The following is a 27,717-nucleotide window of genomic DNA, read 5'->3' on the forward strand; positions in this document are numbered from 1 at the left end:
CTACGTTTCTGATCCTGCTACTTTTTCCTCATGTTCAGCTGTCTTTGAGAACTTTGAGCAGGTATCCCTCCCCTCTTTAGCTGAAATAGTACAACATTTGCAGCCATCTCACTGCCCCTTAGATATCATACCACCTCGCCTACTCAAGGATGTTTTCAATACCCTTGGTTTATGTATTGTTGACCTAATTAATTCCTCTCTGAGGTCTGGCTGTGTTCCAGCTGCCTTTAAGCATGCTGTAGTACAGCCCCTCATTAAAAAGTGCAATCTTGACCCTGATGTTTTGTCTAATTTCAGACCCATTTCCAAGCTCCCTTTTCTATCAAAGGTTCTGGAAAAGGTAGTTTATGAGCATCTGCAATCACACATTGACTTAAATGGTATCTCTGAGAAGTTCCAGTCTGGTTTTAAATCACGACATAGCACAGAAACGGCCCTTTTAAGAGTTTTGAACAACCTGCTTTTAACTGTTGATTCTGGCCATTCTGCTGTCCTGGTTCTTCTGGATCTATCTGCCGCCTTTGACACAGTGGATCACGATATTCTCCTGTCACGTCTTGATTCCTGTGTAGGCATTAAAGGCACAGCGCTAAAATGGCTCCAGTCTTATTTGTCAGATAGTAGTTTCTCTGTCCATCTTGGCCAGTACTCTTCTGCTGCATCCCACTTAATTGTGGGGTACTGCAAGGCTCTATTTTGGGCCCCATTTTATTCTCGTTGTATATACTTCCCTTGGGGTCTTTTTTAAAAAGTACAACATCTCCTTCCATTGTTTTGCGGATGACCTTCAGATCTATCTGCCCATAAAAACAAATAGTGATGCTTCTATCCAGGCTTTGTTGAACTATCTTAATGACACACAATCATGGATGGAGATAAACTTCCTTAACTTGAACAAAAATAAAACAGATAATTTTATTTGGAAAAACCAATTTGTTCGATGGCTATGATAGTGCCATCGGTCCTTTGGTATCTTACTGTCGTCCTGCTGTGAGGAACCTTAGCATGATATTTGATGCTGTTTTTAAACTAGATGAACAGATCAGTTCAGTTGTCAAGAAGAGCTTCTTCCAATTAAGACTCCTCAGTAAGGTGAAGGCCTACCTCCCTCCACATGACTTTGAGAGAGTAATTCATGCATTTATCTCATCTCGTTTAGACTATTGTAACTCTCTGTATGCTGGTCTTGACCAGTCTTCACTGCGCCATTTGCAGGCTGTTCAAAATGCAGCGGCCTGTCTATTAACAGGGAAAAAACACCGTGACCACATTAGGGTTGTCACGATACTAAAATTTCAAACTTGATATCTATACTCAGGAAAATATTCAATACTCGATACCATTTTTGATACAGCAGCAAAAAATTAAGAGGCATGTCATTTTTTAAATAAGGATCAGAACAGTAACATCAATGATAACAACAAAAAATCCCCCCAAAATAAATAACAACCAGAAACAAGATCTGTCCATACAAATGTATTTATCTACAGCCCTGTTTATTTTCTGTGTTTCTGGTGAATTGGCACCATATTTCTGTTGCTGATCAAATAGAGTTGGTAGTTTAGGCTCAGGAGGCTCCTGTTTCTGTCTCACTATGTGATCAGAGTACCAGGGGTTACGGGAGGAAACCAAACGTTTTTTCAGCTTCAATCTGTGACTTTACAGTTAACATAACTTTTCAGACACACATAATTGTGTTGTCCTGTTAAACTAACATTGTCTATTAATGTTACAGACGGGCAGGACTGATAAAGTTTTCTGCTTAGCTCCCACATTAATGTTACAAGTTCTATTTCAGCTGCTAGTGAGGGGAGGGGCTGTACCTGCCATCTGCAGCGTGCTGTGTTCACTTCACTAAATATTTCCAAAGAGCGCTTTTTCCTTTATCATTTTTGACCAAAACTGGCTGCTCTGATCCTCCTGCAGCCGCGCTGGCCATATTACAGCAACAGAAATGTGTGCATGCATGCATGCACACCGACAACAACAACAAGCCGGGTTGCAGCGAGGGCTCTGTGCCTGCCAGACCACACTGTTAGTATCGATACTTTTGTAAATTAGTATTGTATCTGGATACAACGTTTGAGTATCAATACTTTTGACAACCCTAGACCACATTACACTTGTACTGGCTTCCCTACATTGGCTTCCAGTCTCTTTTAGGATCCAGTTTAAAATGTTATTACTTGTTTTTAAAAGCCTTAACAGCCTCGCACCATCCTATCTGTCTGAGCTGCTACACACCCCAGTCAGAGCAATGAGGTCTACCAACCTGTTGCCGCTGGAGGTTCCCAGATCTAAACTTAAAAGTAGAGGTGATAGAGCCTTCTCGGTGGCAGCCCCCAATCTGTGGAACAGCCTGCTACTGCATATAAGAGCTGCTCAGACTCTTGAGCATTTTAAATCCCTGCTGAAAACCCATTTCTTCTCACTAGCTTTCAGCACTAGTTAAGCATGAGATCTTGGTTTAAGTACTATTTATTTTATCTTGATTTGTTTTTATGATGTTTTATTGGTCATTTTATTACGTTTTATTGTTTATTTTTACCATGTGTTTTAGAGAGGGATGTTTATATTTATTTTATTTATATTTGTTTATATGTATTTACATCCATAGCCTGTACAGTCAACTGAGGTTGTTTTTAATGTGCTATAGAAATAAACTTGACTTGACTTGACTTGACTAGATTTATTTATTTATCAACCCCAGTCTGCATGTGTGGCACATTCCCCTCACTTGGTACGGTGGCCCTGGAAATAAAATCAAATACAAACACTGTTGATTTCTTCCTGTGGAGCTGACGCAAAGACTATTTTGGTTTAGTAAATGTCTGCTGTCAGTCAGCCTGATGAAGGCACTTTGGTCGGCCTCTTTCCTCTCAGTGCCAAGAGAGCTGCTGCTGACAGACAGCTACTTCTGTGAACAGAGACCCTGAATGCAGGTCCGAGTCTGTGTTGATTTAAAACTACTGTCTGTGGCAACAATAGTAATGCTACCAATCAATCATGCCATTAGAAGGGATAGAGCATGAGATGGATGTCAGACCACCTAGGTGGAAGGAAGTTCAGGAGGTGGTCAGGCGTGCTTCGGCCCCAGGGCCTAATGGAGTCCCCTACCGGGTTTATAAAAGTGCGCCTGAAACCCTTAAATTTTTATGGAAACAGCTAAGAATAGTTTGGGAGAAGCAAATTATACCAAGAGCATGGCGTAGGGCAGGGGGTGTCCTCATTCCTAAGGAGAAGGATTCTGTGGACCTTAGCCAGTTCCAGATGATTTCTCTCTTGAATGTAGAGGGGAAGATTTTCTTTAGTGTAGTAGCGCAGAGATTAGCTAGCTACTTAGAAAGGAATAGCTTAATAGATACCATGGTGCAGAAGGCAGGAATACCAGGTTTTTCAGGGTGTTTAGAGCATACTAGCATGATCTGGCACCAGATAAAGGCAGCGAAGATTAAGAAAAGGGACCTGCATGTAGTATTTTTAGATCTTGCAAATGCGTTTGGTTCAGTACCGTATAGCCTCATTTGGAGTGCGTTTGACTACTTCAGAGTGCCACAGGTAGTTGTTAACTTAGTGAAAGCATATTTTCAGGATATTAGGCTGTGCCTAAGTACAGCAGGTTTCACAACAGGTTGGCAGAGGCTAGAAATAGGCATCATGGCAGGGTGTACAATTTCTCCATTAGCATTTACTATGGCAATGGGAGTAATCATCAGGGCTTCTAAGTGGGTGGTAGGTGGAGAGAGACGGCAGAACGGGTTGCATTTTCCACCAGTTAGGGCTTACATGGATGACATGACACTGGTGACCACAACAATGCCATGTACAAAGAGGCTACTAGAGAAGGTAAATAAGAACCTCAAGTGGGCCAGCATGGAGATCAAGCCTAGTAAATCTAGAAGCATCTCGATACGTAGAGGGAAGTTAAGTGATAGGAAGTTTGTCATAGATGATGAGGAAATCCCAACAATTAGGGAAAAGTCAGTAAAGAGCTTAGGTAGGTGGTACAATGTGGAGTTGAATGATGAGGAACAGGTGGTGAAATTTAGGAAAGATGTGGCAGAAGGATTGGCTAGAATAGATAAATCCGAACTTCCAGGAAAGTTGAAGTTGTGGTGTTTGCAATTTGGGCTATATCCTCGGTTAATGTGGCCATTGTCAGAAATTCCAATATCCGTAGTGGAGAGAATTGAAAGGTCGGTTAGCTCCTATATTAGGAAGTGGTTGGGTGCTCCTAGGTGCCTAAGTAGTGTTGCATTGTATGGAAAAGGGATACTTCAGCTGCCAGTATCTAGTTTAACAGAGGAATTTAAATGTACCAAGGTCAGGACAGAGCTGTTGTTAACTGGGAGTAAGGATGTGGTAGTTAGGAGTGTGGTTCCAAATCCAACCAAGGGGAGGAAATGGAACCCAAGATCGGCAGTTCAGGAGGCAGAGGCAGCTCTTAGGCATGCAGAGATTGTAGGTAATGTTCAGTTTGGCCGGGGAGGCCTGGGGCTTGGCTCAGGCAAACCGGTATGGAATAAAGCAGGTCTCAAAGATAAAAGAAAGCTGGTTGTAGAACAGATACGTAGACAGGAAGAGATGCTAAGGGGTGCAAAGGTAGTGGCCCAGGCTAAACAGGGACAGTGGTTGAATTGGGAAAATGTAGAGAAGAGGAAGCTTAGTTGGAGGGACCTGTGGAATATGGAGGAGAATCGTATTAGATTCCTGGTAGGGGCTACATACAATGTGTTACCAACCCCCCAGAACCTAAAACTGTGGGTAAATGAGGACCCATCATGCCCATTGTGTTCACGTACCGCAACCTTAAAGCATATTTCGTCAGGCTGTAAAGTTAGCTTGTCACAAGGCCGATATACAGTACAGGCCAAAAGTTTGGACACACCTTCTCATTCAATGCGTTTTCTTTATTTTCATGACTATTTACATTGTAGATTCTCACTGAAGGCATCAAAACTATGAATGAACACATGTGGAGTTATGTACTTAACAAAAAAAGGTGAAATAACTGAAAACGTGTTTTATATTCTAGTTTCTTCAAAATAGCCACCCTTTGCTCTGATTACTGCTTTGCACACTCTTGGCATTCTCTCGATGAGCTTCAAGAGGTAGTCACCTGAAATGGTTTCCACTTCACAGGTGTGCCTTATCAGGGTTAATTAGTGGAATTTCTTGCTTTATCAATGGGGTTGGGACCATCAGTTGTGTTGTGCAGAAGTCAGGTTAATACACAGCCGACAGCCCTATTGGACAACTGTTAAAATTCATATTATGGCAAGAACCAATCAGCTAACTAAAGAAAAACGAGTGGCCATCATTACTTTAAGAAATGAAGGTCAGTCAGTCCGGAGTCGCAAAAACCATCAAGCGCTACAACGAAACTGGCACACATGAGGACCGACCCAGGAAAGGAAGACCAAGAGTCACCTCTGCTTCTGAGGATAAGTTCATCCGAGTCACGAGCCTCAGAAATCGCAAGTTAACAGCAGCTCAGATCAGAGACCAGATGAATGCCACACAGAGTTCTAGCAGCAGACCCATCTCTAGAACAACTGTTAAGAGGAGACTGCGCCAATCAGGCCTTCATGGTCAAATAGCTTCTAGGAAACCACTGCTAAGGAGAGGCAACAAGCAGAAGAGATTTGTTTGGGCCAAGAAATACAAGGAATGGACATTAGACCAGTGGAAATCTGTGCTTTGGTCTGATGAGTCCAAATTTGAGATCTTTGGTTCCAACCGCCGTGTCTTTGTGAGACGCAGAAAAGGTGAACGGATGGATTCCACATGCCTGGTTCCCACTGTGAAGCATGGAGGAGGAGGTGTGATGGTGTGGGGGTGTTTTGCTGGTGACACTGTTGGGGATTTATTCAAAATTGAAGGCACACTGAACCAGCATGGCTACCTCAGCATCCTGCAGTGACATGCCATCCCATCTGGTTTGCGTTTAGTTGGACGATCATTTATTTTTCAACAGGACAATGACCCCAAACACACCTCCAGGCTGTGTAAGGGCTATTTGACCAAGAAGGAGAGTGATGGAGTGCTGCGGCAGATGACCTGGCCTCCACAGTCACCGGACCTGAACCCAATCGAGATGGTTTGGGGTGAGCTGGACCGCAGAGTGAAGGCAAAGGGGCCAACAAGTGCTAAACACCTCTGGGAACTCCTTCAAGACTGTTGGAAAACCATTTCAGGTGACTACCTCTTGAAGCTCATGGAGAGAATGCCAAGAGTGTGCAAAGCAGTAATCAGAGCAAAGGGTGGCTATTTTGAAGAAACTAGAATATAAAACATGTTTTCAGTTATTTCACCTTTTTTTGTTAAGTACATAACTCCACATGTGTTCATTCATAGTTTTGATGCCTTCAGTGAGAATCTACAATGTAAATAGTCATGAAAATAAAGAAAACGCATTGAATGAGAAGGTGTGTCCAAACTTTTGGTCTGTATTGTACATGGCGACATAACCAGGTGTTGAAATGTTTAGCTGCAGGCATCGAAGGGAAACGAAGACAGGTGAATTCAGAAGGTGTTAAGGATAGGAGTTTAGTAATTCAGTTTGTCCGTGAGGGAGAGAAACACAGAAGAGATAAGTTAGTGAAGAGGCAAGGGTGTGGCCGCCTAGAAGGTGCTTGTGATTGGGAAATGCAAGTAGATTTAGGGGGAAAGCTTGTTGTTCCCCAGGAAATAGTTTGTACCAAGCAGAGGCCTGACTTAGTGTTGTGGTCAGTGAGTCAACGGATAGTTTATTTCATTGAGCTGACAGTTCCTTGGGAAGACTCAGTGGAAGAAGCCTATGAAAGAAAAAAGCTTAGATATGCAGACTTAGGAGCAGAAGCTGAGCAGCGAGCATGGAAGACTAGGATTTGTCCAGTGGAAGTGGGGTGTAGGGGATTCATAGAAAGATCAGCTGTCTCGCTCCTGGGGGAACTCTTTGAGGAAGACAGTGAGGGAAATGTCAGATGAAGCAATTAAATGTAGCCAGTTTATCTATAAGAGAAGAAATAATGTCAGTTGGGGGCCAGCAGGGGGAACAACTAAGCAGGGTACATAACTCCTTGAGATCAGGTGGAGAGATCCACTTCCTCTCAGGAGGAAATCCAGGAAGAGGAAGTATTTAAGTGTGGGAGTGGCCTATTTGAATCCATTTTGTTTGAGGCCATGCGGCAAGGTGAGTGTGCTTGCTGATCCTGTAAGTTCATTTAGCTCCTTTAACTTTAGCTTATATTGTAATTATGCTATGTAGCGTGTGAAACAGAGTATGGTGAGTGTGCTAGGAAAGGTAGTATCAGCCCTGCTTCTACCTGGAGCTCGCATGTACGGAGCCTGGGTTTGGTTGAAGATGGCAGTGCTGTTTGGGCTGAGAAAGCCATGTGTAAGTAAGGAGGAAGTCCAGGAAGAGGAAGGTTATTTAAGTGTGGGAGTGGCCTATTTGAATCCATTTTGTTTGAGGCCATGCGGCAAGGTGAGTGTGTTTGCTGATCCTGTAAGTTTATTTAGCTCCTTTAACTTTAGCTTATATTGTAATTATGCTATGTAGCGTGTGAAACAGAGTATGGTGAGTGTGCTAGGAAAGGTAGTATCAGCCCTGCTTCTACCTGGAGCTCGCACGTACGGAACCTGGGTTTGGTTGAAGGTGGCAGTGCTGTTTGGGCTGAGAAAGCCATGTGTAAGTAAGGTAAAGGAGGTTATTGGGTTGGTGCAGGGAGGGGAGCAGTGAGACCTGGCATTAGGGGAGTGTCTCTGGGACGCTAGAGATCACTGTCTAGCCTCCTGGAGGTGTCGTGGGACCAACTAGACGAAACACTGGTGAAAGGAGGTTCCCACCCGATGACCCCAAAGACATGCTAGTTATCACTGCTCATTGGTTTGTAAAGTTAAGCCTTGCCATATTAGCTTATCATAGGGCTTAGGTTTTTCACTGAGTGTTGATCCTTTCTCTAGAGCACAAACTTCTTGTGTTTACTTGAACTGCAACGTAACACAATTCTTCCTGTGCACGACATGAAAGCAAAGTGATGCACAACAATTTTTTCTGTTGAAAGTACGTCATTTCTGTAAAGCAACCCTCATCAGAAGTGTTGCATGCCCAACTATAGATTAGGCCTTAGTTTCTTGCATATATCATTTGTGTCAGGGGATGGGTTGAACATCACAGCTTGAAAACCCAGAGGACCCAGAGGCAGGTAGCTGTGGTGAGGGAAATTAGAAGCAAATGAACAATAATGAATAGCTGCCGAAAGCCTGCCTTAGAATTACAAAGTCACTTTTTACAGGTGCAATATTAATATAATTTTTTTTCTTTCCCTTCCTCTTCCAGCTGTTCCATCAGCTCCACAAAATGTCATCTCCATAGTGAATGAGACCTCTCTGAGGCTGGAGTGGAGCTCACCACAGGAGGGTGGTGGCCGAGAAGATGTTGTCTACAACATCATATGTAAGAGCTGTGGAAGTGGGCGGGGGGGCTGCACCCGCTGTGGAGACAATGTGCAGTTTGTCCCACGTCAGCTGGGACTGACCGACACCCGCGTTTTAATCAGCGATCTCCTGGCTCACACCCAGTACACCTTTGAAATACAAGCTGTCAACGGAGTGTCTGACCAGAGTCCTTATTCACCACAGTACACGTCTGTCAACATCACCACCAACCAGGCGGGTGAGGCTAACCAAATATTTTACATGGCATAACTTTACTTTAAGTGATCATGAGTCAGTTAAAACAGTTTCAGTTTCTGTTATGATTTTTGCAGTAGTTTCAGTAGCCTGTCTGCCTGTCACCATTTTCTCCACAGCCTCTAACATTGCTTTCCCTGGTTTTATGCTCAGCACCGTCAGCAGTGTCCATCATCCACCAGGTCAGCAGAGGCCCTAACAGCATCACCCTGTCCTGGTCCCAACCGGATCAGCCCAATGGAGTGATCCTGGACTATGAACTGCAGTACTATGAGAAGGTACATCAAGGTTGATGATGAAGAGGCAGTCATTAATCAAAGAGACAGGCTTTCTCAGTCTTTTCCACAATGGCTCATGTGGACATCATGACTGCTGGTTTGACAGTCTTACTGCTCTAGTAGCTCTTTTATAATGCTTTTAAAATGCCCTCAGGAATCAGCCCAAACAAAATTTGGTGTGATTATTTTCTTTTTCTGATACATATGCTTCAGAACCAGGCAGAGTTGAACTCATCTCTAACGAGGAGTCAGACCAACACTGCAGTTATACGAGGCTTGAAGTCTGGAACTATCTACGTCTTTGAGGTTCGGGCACGGACTGTTGCTGGATTTGGACGCTTCAGTGGCAAAATGTACTTCCAAACTATGACTGAAGGTAGGATAACGATCCGATTTACTGGCCAACTAGATCTTAGTTCTAATCGCAATCGTAATGTCAGGCTGTGCGATTACAAAACCGCATAAAAGGCTGCGATTTGCGATTTAATATAAATAAATGTTAATGTGTGCACCTGTGAACGTGACTTCCTCTCCTGTAGTATGTGGAGTTTGTTGACATTACGCCCACAAGCTATCCTGGGGTACGTCCCAAGTCTCTTAATTTAATAGTGCTAATTCCTAACTCCTTACTTGAACCGGAAGTCGTTCGAGCTCCGCCATCTTTAAGGCCGTCTCATGTCTCTTATTCCTGCCAGTAAGGAGTTAGCGTTAGGAGTTAGGAGGGATCTGTTAGGTGCGATGAGTAAGGTAACACGAGAGGTTCCTAACAGGAAGTCTTTTTCAGCTTGAGGCCATGACGTATAAATACCCGCCCCCTACATCTGGCTCATTTGAACGAGATGGCAGAGAAACAGCGCAAGTGTACCCATCACATGCATTCTTTGCAATGAAACGCTGTAATTCACATGCCTATGTAACTACCAAGAGTAATGTTAATGATATTTCGTGCAAGACTGTCATGTTGTAATTAAGTTTATTTCATTCACAACCCATTGCGTTGTTCAGCGGACTGTCGGTGATGTGTGGCTGTTAATTGTGCAGTTGCTCATATCCAGAACCACACGTGTTGATATAACACCACGCATGCACGCACACATACACACAATCAATCAATCAATTCAACCAATTTTATTTATAAAGCCCAATATCACAAATCACAATTTGCCTTACAGGGCTTTACAGCATACAACATCCCTCTGTCCTTATGACCCTCACAGCTGATCAGGAAAAACTCCGGAAAAAAAACCCTTGAATGGGGAAAAAAAATGGTAGAAACCTCAGGAAGAGCAACTGAGGAGGGATCCCTCTTCCAGGACGGACAGACGTGCAATAGATGTCGTACAGAACAGATCAGTATAATAAATTAACAGTAGTCCGTATGACGCAATGTGAGAGAGAGAGAGAGAGAGGGAGAGAGATGCAGGACAGACAGTAATGACAGTAGCTTACAACAACATTAATGAAAGTAATAATATTATAGTTATAGTTCTGGCTACTGTGGTACAATATGTTGAAAGTATGTATTAATATCTGGCAGTATACATGTGTGACAATAGTCATATGTGTATAATAACAGTAGAAGTATGACTAATGACTAATGATGGCAGCAGCAGGAGGCATCTGGCAGGACCACGGCAGCAGCACAACCACACACGTCACGCTGTCCAGGCACCGCTGTGATATGAGTTAATCTGAGAGACAGTGGAGCACAAAGGCTCCGGAGAAGAAGCCGAGTTAGTGACATCCAGAATGGCCGAGTTAGCAAGATGCAGTAATAGGATACGAGAGAGAGAGAGAGAGAGAGAGAGAGAGAGAGAGAGAGAGAGAGAAGGAGAGAAGGTGCCCGGTGTATTATAGGGGGGTCCTCCGGCAGACTAGGCCTAAGTCAGCCTAACTAGGGGCTGGTACAGGGCAAGCCTGAGCCAGCCCTAACTATAAGCTTTATCAAAGAGGAAAGTCTTAAGTCTAGTCTTAAATGTGGAGACGGTGTCTGCCTCCCGGACCGTAACAGGAAGATGATTCCACAGGAGAGGAGCCTGATAGCTGAAGGCTCTGGCTCCTGGTCTACTTTTGGAGACTTTAGGGACCACGAGTAACCCTGCGTTCTCAGAGCGCAGTGTTGTGGTGGGATAATATTGCACTATGAGCTCTCTAAGATATGATGGAGCTTGACCATTTAGAGCTTTATAAGTTAACAGTAGGATTTTAAATTCAATTCTGGATTTTACAGGGAGCCAGTGCAGAGAAGCTAAAACAGGAGAAATATGATCTTGTTTCTTAGTTCCTGTTAGTACACGTGCTGCTGCATTCTGAATTAGCTGGAGAGTTTTTAAGGACTTACTAGAGCTACCTGATAATAGAGAGTTACAGTAATCCAGCCTTGAGGTAACAAACACACACACACACACACACACACACAAACACACAAACACATTTGCCCATCATTAATTGTCCTGCATGTCATGTGAGTGGAATAAATTGATTGAGGTAGACTGACAGGTCTGATATGTCTTATTCACTCAGCATCTGACTTGTTGAATGATGGCGAGTGGATTTACAGTTTTTCTCGATTGCTTAGACACATTTCTAGAAACTAAGCTCCATTCCTCAAAACTCTAAACACAAATCCAAAACTACACACTCAACTCCCCAAACGTCAAACTTCCAGGTCAAAACCAAACTTTGCCTTCACACATCACACAATAGTCCAGAAAAACACACACACTACAACATAGTCTTAGACATTGCGGCAATCAATTCATAACACTGCCACAAAAACCTAAAATAAATAATGTTGCTTCTGGTTCTCTCCCACAAAACCTCTTTAAATGATAAACACAATAGACAAATGTTTTTACTTTTTGTATTCATAAGGGAGGTAAAAAAAAAGAAGAAAAACATATTTACACAAAAATATAAATACAGAAAATGGCAAAATAAAATGGCAAATACAGAAAATATTTCACTTTTGTACAGCATCGCGTCTCTGGTCTGGGTCAGGCCAGAGAACCTCATCCACATCACATGCTATATTGGCCCTTGCCAGGCAGCGGGGGAAAAAACTTGCCTCCTCCATGGCCTGGAGAAGGTGAGCATGAACATAGGGGCCTCTGTCATACATCTTCCACCGCCATGCCGAAAAAAACTCCTCTATGGGGTTAGGAAGGGGGAATATGCTGGTAGGAAGATATTGCTGAACCTGGGGTTATTGGTGAACCAGTTACGAACTAGAGCAGCCCGATGGAAAAACAGAAGTGGGATTGGATACTGTAACTGTAAACCATCCTTTTACTGTAACAAAATGGGAGCCTACAGTAATTCCACATTACATACTGTAACTGAGATGCATACAGAATGATAGAGCAGCTACAATACAGCTACAATAAATATATACATGCTGTACAGTACTGTAAGAGCTCAGGCTCAGTGTGTCTTTTGGGAGATGGCACTATGCATTAGGATATTTAATTCATAAGTCTGGTAACAGTGTGTAAGCAATTGAGAAAAACTGTAATAATAGTGATAATAATGATGTCTCTGAGGGTACGTCCCAAGTCCCTTAAAATTACTGCTAACCACCTAACCTAGCCACCTTACCTAACTGTTTAGTCCCTCCCACTTAGGACAACATGCAAGGAGTCAGGAATTAGGAGTGAGGAGCAAGGATTGTTGATTAAGAGACATGAGACGGCCTTACTCTGAAGCATCACGTAAAGCGACGTCCTTTTCTGATGACGGCGGCACAGCTGGATCTGCTGCATAATGGAGCCAGCGTTTGGCGTACATCCCAAGTCACATTATATTCACTGATCAAAGCCATTACCCCCCCCCCTTCCGAAGGTTGTTGCAATTAAAGAACGGTCTGTAGCCCTGCCACTGTCACTGTGATGAGCCTCATTATCATTATTATTATCATCATTATTATCACTATTATTAAATCCACTCGCCATCATTCAACAAGTCAGCTGCTGAGTGAATAAGACATATCAGACCTGTCAGTCTGCCTCAGTCAATTCAATTTTATTTATAAAGCCCAATATCACAAATCACAATTTGCCTCACAGGGCTTTACAGCATACGACATCCCTCTGTCCTTAGGACCCTCACAGCTGATCAGGAAAACTCCCCAGAAAAACCCTTTAACGGGGAAAAAACGGTAGAAACCTCAGGAAGAGCAACTGAGGAGGGATCCCTCTTCCAGGACGGACAGACGTGCAATAGATGTCGTACAGAACAGATCAACATGATAAATTAACAGTAATCCGTATGACACAATGAGACAGAAAGAGAGACAGAGAGAGATGCAGGACAGACGGTAATGACAGTAGCTACAACAGCATTAATGAAAGTAATAATATTCATTAATATTAATATTAATAATTAATATTACCTACAAGCTAGCCAATAACTGTGCGCGCTGGCCAATAACAGCGCGCACGTTTATTGGCCAGCGCATGCTGTTATTGGACTGTGCATGGACACTCACCCTCTTGCGATTGGACTTTGAACTTATCACCTACGACTGCACTGCTAAATTCTGCAGCAACCACATCCTGAAGTTCGCAGATGGCACAACAGTGGTGGGCCTCAATAAGGACAACAATGAGTCTGCATACAGGGAAGAAGTGAAACAGCTGAATGCATGGTGCAGATCCCATAACCTCTTCCTCAATGTGGACAAGACCAGTGAGGTTATTATAGACTTCAGGAGGACCGGCAAACAGGATCATGCACCACTACACATCGACAGGGCTGCCGTGAAGAAGGTCAGCAGTGTGAAGTACTTGGGGGTTCACATTGATGATGACCTCACTTCAACCACGACCACCACAGCAGTCATCAAAAAAGCTCAGCAGCGGCTCCACTCCACTCAGACTCAGGAAAACAGGCCTCCCCACAGCACACCTCATCATCTTCTATAGGGGCACCATGGAAAGCATCCTGACATATGGCTTCACCTCCTGGGTCGGGTGCTGCAGCGCGCAGGAAAAGAAGCCGCTCAACAGACTGGTCAAGACAGCCAGCAAAATCACTGGTGCCCCACTCCCCTGCCTGATGGAGCTATACCAGCAGCGCTGCATCAGCAGAGCCACCTCCATCATCATGGACCCACTCCACCCCTCCCACCACATCTTCTCCCCTTTGCCATCAGGCAGAAGGTACAGAAGCATCAGCTGCAAAACCAGCAGGAAGCTGAAAATCTTCTTTCCACAGGCCATAAGACTTATCAATGGACTGCCCTGCATCCCCGCAATTTACACGTTCTTTCTACATGTTGAATGATGATAATAAAAATATCCGTAAGGACAGCCGGATCACAGCCTCTTCGGCCTCGGTGCCTGGGTTCAGCAAGCAGGGGCAGCAGGAGCAGCAGGTGGTGGAGCCACGAAGGAGCATGCGCCAGCTGAAAGAATTATTTGAGACAACACGTTTTTGTTTTTTTTTGTGGCTTTTTGATCATTTGAATGAATAAATCTGATTTGAAAAATGTTTAATTTACGTTGTATAAAACAGAGCTTTAGGCTGTTAAGATTCAAATAATCTGAAGACGATGCATACAAAACTGCTGTAGGCTATTTGTTATCCGTATCATTTGTTAAAATAAATGTTAAATAGCTCTACATTCCGACAGCCATCACTGATTTAGAGTTTATCCATTACGCACAAAACATCTCTGGTTTCCCGTTCCCACTTCATTCAAAACCCCACAAATGAATCTTCTGTTTGTTTGGTGACCGCTGTATTTTTTGTGTGTGTGCTTATGCATTTCTTTGCCTCCAGTTTCATATCAAACCATTTACGCTTCATCTCTGACATGGTTCTTTGTACCACGGAGACAACATTAACAGCATCTGTTACCTCCCTCCAGGCCTTCGCTTTGCCTGTTTTTTCTTAAGTCCACTACACCCAAAATTATTTCGATCTCCACTTCGGAAAAATTCTTTTTTCTTTCTTTCTCTTTCTTTGTTTGCGCCATGACTGACAGGTCGACAGGATACACCTACACCTCCTTATATGGTGGTCATTGGCTATTCATGGGCGGGGATTTATGCTAATTGCTGATTACCAGGAGCGCACTGTCACTTTACGATGGATTGGCATTCATGATCATACACACGTGTTTACGATCAAATCTGAGTTTCCCACGGCGTTCCTGAATCCGGAGTAGGGTTTTAGTAGAGTAGGCTTTTATGTGCAAATCTACACACAGATTCACTCTCTTTTCATGAATGAGACCTATTGTTTTTATTTATATTCATTATTTTATTATGCTATATTTTATTATGATTTTATTGATGTTTTTATTTTTGCACTGTGGTCACTGACTGAGAAACATAATTTCGTTCTCTTGTGTATGAAAATGCACAGTGAAAATGACAATAAATACCTTGAATCTTGAATCTTATCCCACAGTAGTGGTACCGTAGTACTACGGTACTCCAACATTATAGTATCATATGTACCGTGGTGTTTTAGTATCGTGGTCTACCGTTGGTACCAGTATACCGTGCAACACTAACCCACACATACAGTACAGGCCAAAAGTTTGGACACACCTTCTCATTCAATGTGTTTTCTTTATTTTCATGACTATTTACATTGTAGATTCTCACTGAAGGCATCAAAACTATGAATGAACACATGTGGAGTTATGTACTTAACAAAAAAAGGTGAAATAACTGAAAACATGTTTTATATTCTAGTTTCTTCAAAATAGCCACCCTTTGCTCTGATTACTGCTTTGCACACTCTTGGCATTCTCTCCATGAGCTTCAAGAGGTAGTCACCTGAAATGGTTTTCCAACAGTCTTGAAGGAGTTCCCAGAGGTGTTTAGCACTTGTTGGCCCCTTTGCCTTCACTCTGCGGTCCAGCTCACCCCAAACCATCTCGATTGGGTTCAGGTCCGGTGACTGTGGAGGCCAGGTCATCTGCCACAGCACTCCATCACTCTCCTTCTTGGTCAAATAGCCCTTACACAGCCTGGAGGTGTGTTTGGGGTCATTGTCCTGTTGAAAAATAAATGATCGTCCAACTAAACGCAAACCGGATGGGATGGCATGTCGCTGCAGGATGCTGTGGTAGCCATGCTGGTTCAGTGTGCCTTCAATTTTGAATAAATCCCCAACAGTGTCACCAGCAAAACACCCCCACACCATCACACCTCCTCCTCCATGCTTCACAGTGGGAACCAGGCATGTGGAATCCATCCGTTCACCTTTTCTGTGTCTCACAAAGACACGGCGGTTGGAACCAAAGATCTCAAATTTGGACTCATCAGACCAAAGCACAGATTTCCACTGGTCTAATGTCCATTCCTTGTGTTTCTTGGCCCAAACAAATCTCTTCTGCTTGTTGCCTCTCCTTAGCAGTGGTTTCCTAGCAGCTATTTGACCATGAAGGCCTGATTGGCGCAGTCTCCTCTTAACAGTTGTTCTAGAGATGGGTCTGCTGCTAGAACTCTGTGTGGCATTCATCTGGTCTCTGATCTGAGCTGCTGTTAACTTGCCATTTCTGAGGCTGGTGACTCGGATGAACTTATCCTCAGAAGCAGAGGTGACTCTTGGTCTTCCTTTCCTGGGTCGGTCCTCATGTGTGCCAGTTTCGTTGTAGTGCTTGATGGTTTTTGCGACTCCACTTGGGGACACATTTAAAGTTTTTGCAATTTTCCGGACTGACTGACCTTCATTTCTTAAAGTAATGATGGCCACTGGTTTTTCTTTAGTTAGCTGATTGGTTCTTGCCATAATATGAATTTTAACAGTTGTCCAATAGGGCTGTCGGCTGTGTATTAACCTGACTTCTGCACAACACAACTGATGGTCCCAACCCCATTGATAAAGCAAGAAATTCCACTAATTAACCCTGATAAGGCACACCTGTGAAGTGGAAACCATTTCAGGTGACTACCTCTTGAAGCTCATGGAGAGAATGCCAAGAGTGTGCAAAGCAGTAATCAGAGCAAAGGGTGGCTATTCTGAAGAAACTAGAATATAAAACATGTTTTCAGTTATTTCACCTTTTTGTTAAGTACATAACTCCACATGTGTTCATTCATAGTTTTGATGCCTTCAGTGAGAATCTACAATGTAAATAGTCATGAAAATAAAGAAAACGCATTGAATGAGAAGGTGTGTCCAAACTTTTGGCCTGTACTGTATAACAGACACCGTATTTCTTAAACTGTAACACACTGACATTGCTATTTTAATCATTACAACACAAAATGAATACAGACTGATCCCACCAAGCTAGCAAGCATGCTGCCACCGATCTCTAATGTCTAATCAGCTAAATAAATTCACTTGCTAACATGCCTTTTGACACAGATATTTACCACCAGTGTATTGCTTGTATTCAGAAAACAAATGTACACAGTCATTAAACATTTTACAACCGTTGTTCTAACCCGTAAGGCCCTGATCACACAGAAAGCATTTTAGCAGCTGGAGGCAGCTTTTGTAAGTATTTTCATTGAGAATGAAGCTTTTTGCATGCGTTTTTTGGGTTGCGACGCACTTCGCGTTTCTGCACACCAAGTGACTGGCATTTTTGCCGGAGTGCTCTGAACTTCTAAAGTTGAAAACACTTCAACTCAGAACTGAAAAGTGCCCCATGTCATCTCGGCTTTTTCCCATTTTCCAATGGGATGACTTGAGAAGTGGGCTTTCTGTGGTGGTCACCACAACAAGTTTACAGTTGGTAAACAATGGAGGAGAAACTTGTAGCGGTTGCTGGATACCCAGAGCTATACAGCACGACGATAGACAGCTGGTTGTCAATCTGCCCCCCAGTCATCCTAAAATATGCCTTGAGACGACCGTCATAAAGGCAAAGCTCCTTAACCAACTGGTGGTATTCCCCCTGACCCACTCTCTTTTTTAGGGTCTCATGTACCCACACAGATCTCTGTTTCCCTGTGCCCAATATACTATACTGACAACAAGTCACCCTAAACGAGAGCAGAAAGGTTAGGATGAGGAGATGAGGGCTTGGTTGCCTGGCAACATAAAAAGCCACAGCAAGTTTTTTTTTTTTTTTTTTTTTTTTTGTTAAACTAGCAAAAAAATACCCACAAAAGTGCGCCTTACGTTTTGCAACCTGCAAAATGCTTTCTGTATGATCGAGGCCTAAAGGGAGATAGAAAGAAAGGAAGTGGGCAGAGTGTTGCTGGCTTTAAGTGCAAAGTGTAATGAACGAGCTGCGAGTAACATGCTCCCCTCCCCTACAGGAAAAATCCAAATGCTGTGCAAACAAAGCATCTCTGTAGCAAAGCAATGGATTACAGATATCAACTGATAATTCAACTTAGAAAACTAAACATTAAAAATTGTTTTTCAACACATCTTATCAACATATCAAAGGAATCAAATTAACGTGCATTTTCAAAATAATTAAATAATAATAGTAATTGATTTAATTATTAATTTATAATTAATTTTGTTTTCTTTTACATTTAGTGCACATTTTTATATCCATTACATTTTCCCCAGGAGTTTCCTGATTAGTAATCCAGCCATGGATCACATGATCTGTATTTGAAAATGAATTACTGTTATGCTAAATACAAAATGACTGTAATCACAATGCAGATCCAGACAAAGAAGGTTTATCATAAAGGCACAAAAAACTGTTCAGGGGCTGAATTGGGTCCGTGGAGCGGAATGGCAAGGGCAAGACAGTCTGTGGGAGGAGGGGAACAAAAACTCGGGCTAAGGCGTGAGGCTGAACGTGGCTGGCTGGCTGGAGGAGTGAAAATGGCAGAGCACTGAAAAAAGACAAAAAACAAAAACAGGTTATCAAGGCAGCAGTACAAGGTCCGTGATCCAAGAGCAAAATCCAAAAGTCAAAAACAGGATCAAAAACCGGTGAGCAAAAACACAAGTTGATAGCAAAGAATGGAGCCTAGTAGTTACCACGAGGGTTTCAACAACGAACTGGCGAAGAATGGAGAGGAGAACCAGGCTTTTATGCTGCAGTGGTTGGAGTTGATGTGGAACAGGTGTGCTGATGACAGATGCAGAGCAGGAGTGCAGAGATCAGGAGACTGACGGGAGCCACCCCCCGCCAGGGAATACCAAGTGAAGGCAGAACTGAAGGAGGGAACAAAAAGAAAACAAAACACAACAGGACAACAGATTCCTTACAGTTACATTTCTTGGTTTTCTGCTTTTTACCTGTAGATGAATATAACTCCAGTATCCAGGAGAAGCTCCCTCTCATCATCGGTTCCACTGCTGCAGGGATAGTCTTCATCATTGCCATCACTGTCCTCATAATTGTTTGCCGCAGGTAAGCCAGTAATGTTACAGGCCATGTGTGTTTCCATTCAAATACCAAACACTATGTACTGTTAAAAAATTATTATTTAATGGTGGCCTATTTCCATTGCTTGCTGTAAGATCAGCTGTAATTGTGCCATAAAACCAAAACAATGAGCTAAATGAGCCTAAAAGCACTGAAGAGCTGAGGAGATGGTGACAAGTCTCTGTTGGTTCATGACTAAATGAAACCCTGTTTCATATTGTACATTGTCTCCCAGAACCAGATACACCTAACCAACTAGGTTTAGCTAAACCCATTAGATTCCACAACAGAAAAAAAACCCACTCTGGGTTGTTAGCATTTCTTGTTTACAGTAACAATGATCTTGCATTGGCACTGCCAAGTCTAGATGCAGTGTTGAAAAATAGCTTCAGGAGATAGCAGAAGGGGAGAATTCAATCTGTAATAGGCAGCCAGTGGCAGGCTTACATACATAGTCACATCCTTTAAGCCAGACTTCATTACATGTTATCAGTGACTTTGTGCTAATATAGAAATAGTGATGACAAGAGCCACCAGGCGCAGAAAATGTGAATCGCCGCACCATGGAACGTCATGTAACGCATGTCAAGCACACACTGGATGGGTCACACTGCAGCTCGTTAACAGATGACCATGTGAAGTAACTACTACTTTTACTGAAAGATCTAACATCCTCCACCTCTGCAATAGCTTAAAATCATGCGCGGAGAGCCCCTAATTGAAATTGATTTGGAACTGCCATAGGAGCAGAAAAGAAGTGCTGCCACGGGAGCTGGTATGCACAAGCAGAGAACGTGTGGGGGGAAAATTCATTTAATTCCGGGGTTGGTGAGGCTGGAAATAGAACAGTAGCATGAAGTACCACATGGCAGCACGTCCAGGAGGGCAGACAAACGCCTAGCCACCACCAGTCTAGGGTTGTACTTTGAAAATAATAACGGCTTGCTTTTTGATGCTTGGTGTTTGCTGCTGGTGTTTTGGACTTAAGGTGACAAAACATCTGGGAACATTGTTGACATGGAACATGTTCACTATAGCTTGTCCTAGGAATGGAACAGGGAATGATCCAGATCCTCATCACATCAGCATTTGTTCATGTGCACATCTCTTACAAAGCCATGGAGAAAGCATAGAATAGCACAGATTCCTATTACAAGTAAAATTGTACCACTAACACACCCTACTGCACATCTCCTTTCACTTTTTAACAATCAAAATCACAACTATGCACAACCAAAACTACCAAGCAAGACTAGAACAAAACTGTGCATCTGACAGAAATTTGTCTTCACTGGTATTAAACCCTGCTGTATGTGTGTTTAAAAATACATTTGCAACTCAAGGTCCACCTACCAGCTTTTCCAGAGCTTCATCCATATCACATGGTCTTCATCAGTGGATGGAGGTGCACAGTGCATGTGATCATGGAGGCCTCTGTGTTTTTGTCCCCAGCAGGAGAAGTTCTGACAGAACAGAATCAGAGTACACAGACAAACTCCAACATTACACCAGTGGTCACAGTAAGTAACACTTTTAACTGTGCACACTGTCCTGTTATCACATAACACTGATGTTACATATAGCAGGTGTCGGTTTGGTAGAGTCTGTAAAAAATGCAGCTCCTTTTTGCCCTATGGTGTTATGTTTCGGCTTGTAGTGTGTATAGCTGTTGATGTCTATTCTATCTTTCTGTTGAAGTGTCACCAGGAATGAAGATCTACATTGATCCCTTCACATATGAAGACCCTAATGAAGCAGTCAGAGAGTTTGCCAAGGAGATTGATATTTCCTGTGTCAAGATTGAACAAGTTATTGGTGCAGGTAAAGAAAAACAGTACATGAGAAAGAAAATGGTATCAGGTATCAGAGGAAGCAGGTTAGGACTGAAAAAAGCAGGGCTCTGAGGGTTCTCACTGCTTAGTACATCAGGGCATGCCTTATCATATCCATGTTACATTATCAAATGGGATGAAAACACATGCGCCTATGTGGAAAGCCTTAAGGCAGAGAGAGCACACCTCTCCGCCCTTCCATGTGTGTATGAGGAAAGCCTGAGGCAGAGAGAGCAGCAGGAAAGACCCCAGGAACAGAGCAGAGCAAGAATCAGTGACAAACAAAAATGACACTGATAAGTCAATCACAATGTGAAAAGGAGGAGCTGGGGTGAAGGCACATCACCAAGTGGCTTGCAAAGGAAGCAGCAAGAGTACGCAGGTCAAAGCAGTTTAAATAAGGCGCCCTGAATGAGATTTGCTAATTGGTAACATAGAAGGAAAGCATGTTATCTATCATCTGACTACCTTCCATCAGTCAGCTGCTCCATCAGTTGATTTGGCTGCTTGAGATCAGCTGATGTAGCTGGGATGTGAGCAGAGCTCGACATTATGGCCTGAACTAATGCTTTGCTCAATTTAATGTATCATTCCTGTCAAGATTATTTCATAGAAAACTCTGATAGTGTTACTTCTAGTTCAGTTACTCAGATTTGTTTTTCTTTCTTTTAAATATTAAAGCAGTAGCTACAAGTTTTAGATTGAGACATGATCAGTTTAACTCTGCTGTTCTAAAATGCCATTCACTCTTCACTCTTTACTGAATTCTCTTGTCCTTCTGTCAGGTGAGTTTGGGGAGGTGTGCAGCGGAAACCTGCGGCTGCCTGGGAAAAGAGAGATCCTGGTGGCTATCAAGACGCTGAAGGCAGGCTACACTGAACGCCAGAGGCGGGACTTTCTGAGCGAAGCATCCATCATGGGTCAGTTCGACCACCCCAACATCATCCATCTGGAGGGGGTAGTGACCAAAAGCAGCCCTGTGATGATCATCACTGAGTTCATGGAGAACGGCTCCCTCGACTCCTTCCTCAGGGTAAAAAAGACACACTGAATAATGACTGAGTTGCCCCCGAAGCACTCATCATGAACTACTGTCTTTTTCAAAGCAAGTCACAGACTACAGAACAAGTGTTAAATATGCAGGAAGTTCTGCTAATGAGCGTAAGTGCCTACATTACACCAGGGTCAGATTTAGTCAGTGATAAATGGTGTCTGAGGTCATGCTTTGAGTGCTAAATATGGCAATATTGATAACTGATACATAAATAAACTATTGTTAATATTATTAGTGTTTCATCAAAATATTTTTACCTGTTTTAAACAAAAAATCCTGTATTTGAATCAGAAGCTAATAAATGGATGGATATTATCAGTTGCCACTGAATGAACAAAGTGATTAATGTTATGTATTTGAGGCATACGTAGGAGACATCCTCTCATCTGGCAGCAGTTGTTTTTGTAATAAATAAAGTTTATGTAGATTTGTGGGGTTTGTATTAACCCAAACAATATTACCATAAATCAGATAGGGATAAATAATGGAATAATATAAAGTAAATAAACATTTACAAAACTTCGTAGTTTGCTTATGATCCCCAGTGACTTTAAAATTTTGTTACAAATAAAATTAGTATGTGTTTTCCATTTTAAGTTTTTATCAACTAAAATGACTAAAGAACGAGTGTGAGAGAAATTTCTTTTCCATCTATGACAGGCCAGAATAGTCCCTATCATACCTCGTGCTACTCGTGCTAATGGTAGAAACCTCAGGAAGAGCAACTGAGGAGGGATCCCTCTTCAGGAAGGACAGACATGCAATAAATGTCGTACAGAACAGATCAACACTGAAGCAAATATGATGAAATTTGATGTTTTAACATTTAAGAGTTTATTGAGTTGAAACCATCTTGCCACAATCACCATTTCCTCACTTGTGTTTATTATGAGAGTGTGTAAGTCAGTGTGTGATAAAATCATGTTTGTATCATCCACAAACAAAATGGGAAAATAACATTTTCAAACTACTGAAAAATCAGTTATGTAAATGAGAAATAATAAGGGTTCTAAAAATAGATCCTTGTGGTACACCACATACTTTATGAACAGTGTTTGAAGTGTTGTTTATTAAATAACGATATGATGTGAAGGTGATGAAGAAGTCTCCGATGACACCATCTTGCTTGCATAAAGAAAGGTTTATTACAAGAAGTACAGCATCTATCAAGCATCTAGATTGCCTGAGAGAGTGTTCGAAGCCAATATGAACTGCTCTGAATAACGGCTCAATTTACCCTGCATATATAGGTTGGTTGTTTTGATGAACTTTGAGACAAAATGTGACAAGTGACAGAGAGACAATCTAGATGGAATCCAACCTTTCATCTTACTTATCTATCCTTGACCTAAGCCATAATAAAATCTTGACCTGGGCCCCTAACTGATCATATAAGACCCCGGTCATCACATAACATATTTCCCCCCTTCGAGACTACACAGAGTCTCGAAAATAAAAGAGTAATACATACATTTTGTAGTTGTGAAAAAATAACAGTTCCTCCAATGATGCTTCCTACAGCATTAACCTTAGCAATAAAGCAACTTTATGGAGTGCGAGAGCGAAAACCTGTCAGGCAGCTATCTTTCCTGAAATGTCCATCAAACAATCTAGACAGGAAAAATTCTCTCACGGCCCCTCTGCCTTAGGCGACCACATATAGTACTCCAGACCAATTTAAAAAGGAGGAATTTTAACATTATGTGTAGAGATATAACTTGAACAAATACATGTAGAAACCTCAGTAAATAAAATCAAAACAATGTCCAAATTCAGGCTGGTCGACCCATCGCACCTTCCAATGGACCTTTCCCTGCCTAGCACCAATATCCCTAAGCTCCCGAAAAAAAGAAAACATCTGAGGTCTCAATGTATTTAATAGAAACTACTAAATGACAAAATAATAGATGTTAAAACTATAATATAATTAAACATTCAAAATGGATATTTCTCCACCAGTCCACCTTCTATCACCACTTCCTCGTCAACGTCTGTGTTAGTCCTCTGTAATAATGGCATCTGAACATGATCTCCAGGCATTACAACTCCAACCCATCTCAATATCATAGCCTTTGCAAAGGTCAATAGCAGCCACACATAGGCCACCTTGTTTGGCCAAAATATAATCAAGAGCCATATCATGTTTCAGCAACATCAGTCTGTGACTCCTTTGAGTATTTGACAAATATTCAAAACCTCTTATAGTCTCATTTGCAAAGCCCTGTAGAGTGTAGGTTATATTATCAATGTGATCTGCCAAAAATCTCACACCATACCATGGGAATAATCCTATACCCCACTTATCTCCTAGACTTATCCTCCAATGGTAGGACTCCAAATTATGAAATCGTGCCATGTCCCTTTTCTTCCTACTTCCAGGAACAACATTAGATTGATCCTCATCAGGTACTTTTCCCCTTCTGGACAGCAAGAATCTCATATGGGAGTTTCAGCATTGCCATGTAACAACATCCTGTCCACCCATACGGTAGAAATATGTATGCCTTCTCACCACAAACCTCTCAAATATCCTTAAAATTCCCTATAGTCACGTTACCAGGCAAAATTTGGTTTTGTACCATCACAGTTCTATTCTATTTGCGATGTGGCACATAAAAAGTCACTTCATATAAGTCATCAATAGCCTCATGTCTAAGCTTACCCACGTTCATCATATAGTTGTTACAATCTGAGATTCCCATAAACATTCCATGCCCATCATGAGTATCATTTGAACAAAAACAATCTTTAGCCCTTACAGATTTCACTTCCATTGCATCAGGGACCGCTGTCATTATATTTTCATGCTGATCAAATACATTCACACATGGTAATTCCCTCAACCAAGAACAATTAAGTCTAGGTTTAAACAGATTCACTGACAAAGCCATCACTGTATCTTCTGCTGATTGCTGCTTATACATCAGCCATGATAGTGCATAAGATTGGCATACAGTAGTTAGTGGTTCTGGCACTGTCTCTAAAATTGAAAGCCATGTGCCTGGTGATGGAACTTTCACCACACATGGACAGTTCATTTTCCTCACCGATCTTACAGAATGAGTTAACTGCTGAAACCATAAATTCCTTCCTGCCCATGGGTCTGCGATTTGTAACACCTAGGAATCAAATCCATATGCCTTCCACTTAGTGTCTCTCTTCTATAATGCATGGTGATGGTCAGTCATGTCTTCTGATGTCCAATCAAAGTCAAAAAACTCATCTTCCACGTCTGAAACAGTCATCTGAGCTGTCAAAAATGAATCTGCATCTTTCTCTTTTTCATCTTTCTCTTTTTCCATCTATTTCTTAAGTTCAAAAAATCTCATTATTACTGTTCACACTAAGCTCTATCTTTAACAAAGGCTCCTGAGTTACATTTATTATCTCCTTAAATTTCAAAGATATCCCATCAGATGTCTGAGTTACATTTACAACTTTCATAGGCATCAGAGATGTCGTCACTGTTTTATTGGTAAAGGTTGCCCTTGTCACAACCTCACTAAAATTTCCAGAAGTGACAAAAGTAGAAGTTGTCACCATCGCTGTTGTAGCATTTATCCCCTTTAAAGTTGTAGCTAGAGTAGTAGCCTCATCTGTGCACTATTCACCCTTAGAGTCACTATACTAGCTCTGAGTCCTCTCTCTGACCCCTCACCCTCAAACTGTGAGTCATAAAAAGAACACCTATAATCACCTTGATCCTCCTGCTGGGTGCTACATACATAAAGACTACAATCTCCCTCAATCTTCAGTCTTCTCTTGTCGTTAAGTAACACCTACTTTCCTAATGATGATGTCCCTGACAGATCTAGAACCCTTCCATGGCTGTCTTCCCACTGAACTCCAAATTTCCCTTCACAACATTCGTTATACCACTTCCTTCTACACACCTTCACAAACACTTTCACAAACACCTTGTCTCCTCTTTTGCTCTTTGAGCCTCTCTTGCACTTCCTCTTTTCCTTCCTAAATTTCCTCGACCTCTTGCTCTCCATGTCTCCATCACTGTCTCCCTTCTCACTTTCCTTCGAGCTATCATCTCCTGGGTCCTCATAAGCAACACAATAAATAATTCACTGTGATTTACACCTATTATCTGCCAACACTTAGGTCATTCTATCTACAACAGAGGTTTTCCTCCTTCAAACTACACCTATTAACCAATACCCAATTATAATTACATACAATACATTATCAATTTAGAAAGTTTAGTTTGTTTTACTCTAATAACATCTTAAATCTTCCAGTAGTATATTATGGCCCCCAGGCTGTACTTTAAATTGGTTCGAATACCCTAAAAACTGTCAAACTATCAAAATCAAATCACAATGATCTAACATTTTGTCCTCATTGCATTACCTTGCAAAGAAAAAAGGGAAGAGAGCACCCTCAGCACTCCCCCTATTAGAAAGATCAATCTTATTTGCATTCTATATGAGGTGTCCCTCTTGCTCCACCTCTTAAATCTAGCAAGAACTGCCAGTATATTCTAGTTCTCAGAGAGTGAACATCTCGCCCAATCTCCCAAAGATCAGATAAACTCCATATAACAAGGTACAAAGTCTGAAACAAAGAACACACACACCGGCCGGAGCACACACACACACTCACACAGACTCACTGAAAATATCCTCACTGATCTTCACACTTCTCTTCAAATTCATAAACGTCCTTCTTGGGGCTCATACGTTCTTAACAGATTCAAAACCGTCCCCTCGAAAGAGGCTCATAGCTTTTTATCAAAGTCCCCCTCAAAGGCTCATAAGGTTTAGTCAATATTTATAAAGTCCTCTTCTTTGAGGCTCATATGTTTTATCACTAAAAAACAAATAAATCTCCTGTTCTCAACTACAACCTAGTATATATCTATTCAATATGAAATCTATCACATCAACATAACATAAACCCCATAAACCATCCCATTTCGCAATCTTTCACACACAACCAGAACACAGCTGAGACAGCACTTCACACACAGACGCACACAGATCAATCATCCAACAAATAAAGACATAAAACAACCTCACAAAAAATAAAAACACAGAACAAATTCAACATCCTCCCAAAAACACAAACAGCTTTCAATCCTTAATTCTCACAATTGACTCATTCATACTGTCCTATAGCATGCTTTTTTGCCGCTCCTTTCTTATTTTCCTTTTTCTTTATTCTTTCTAAATTTATGCTACCTTATGAGGTGTAAAATATTCAATGAGAGGCTGCATCAAAACATCGTTCGTCAACTTTAATGTTCAGAGTGGGAACTTACAATTGAATTTTTCATTCTACACCTCCAGTTCCCTGAACTGACCTGAAACTCACCTAGTGATGTCCCAGGATTTTAGGCCCATCTAAAATCGCCTCCTTGAGGGCTTTTGTCCTAATCTGCGGCTTTTTCTCCTCACCTTTTTCCTGTTTCTCTTTACTTCTCTATTATCTCTTTACTTTTCCTTTTGTCTTCTCTATTTCCTTTATTTTTACCTTTAACCTTATCTCTTTTACCTTATCTCTTTTTTCCATATGTCCAATTTCCCTTGGGCCCAGGGTAGTTACTGTCCTTTTTTGTTT

General features: G+C 42.0%; 1 protein-coding gene across 6 annotated transcripts in view; it reads left to right on the top strand.

The window, feature by feature from the left end:
• Positions 1-27,717, top strand: part of ephb2a (eph receptor B2a) — a 154,423-nt gene that overhangs the window by 101,216 nt on the left and 25,490 nt on the right. For 5 of the 6 annotated variants that reach the window (XR_013491974.1, XR_013491975.1, XM_033629968.2 and 2 more), the window contains exons 5-11: positions 8,324-8,659; positions 8,830-8,954; positions 9,168-9,330; positions 19,137-19,245; positions 20,713-20,780; positions 20,959-21,081; positions 21,878-22,125. Coding sequence is in view for 4 of the 6 variants with exons in the window: in XM_033629968.2 (XP_033485859.1) it covers positions 8,324-8,659; positions 8,830-8,954; positions 9,168-9,330; positions 19,137-19,245; positions 20,713-20,780; positions 20,959-21,081; positions 21,878-22,125 (1,172 nt within the window). In the remaining 2 variants the exon portion in view is untranslated. The remainder of the gene's footprint in view (positions 1-8,323; positions 8,660-8,829; positions 8,955-9,167; positions 9,331-19,136; positions 19,246-20,712; positions 20,781-20,958; positions 21,082-21,877; positions 22,126-27,717) is intronic. The other variant, XM_078170377.1, reaches the window with a different exon arrangement.

The sequence above is a fragment of the Epinephelus lanceolatus genome, chromosome 8, assembly GCF_041903045.1.
Source record: "Epinephelus lanceolatus isolate andai-2023 chromosome 8, ASM4190304v1, whole genome shotgun sequence".
NCBI classification, from domain to species: Eukaryota; Metazoa; Chordata; class Actinopteri; order Perciformes; family Serranidae; genus Epinephelus; species Epinephelus lanceolatus.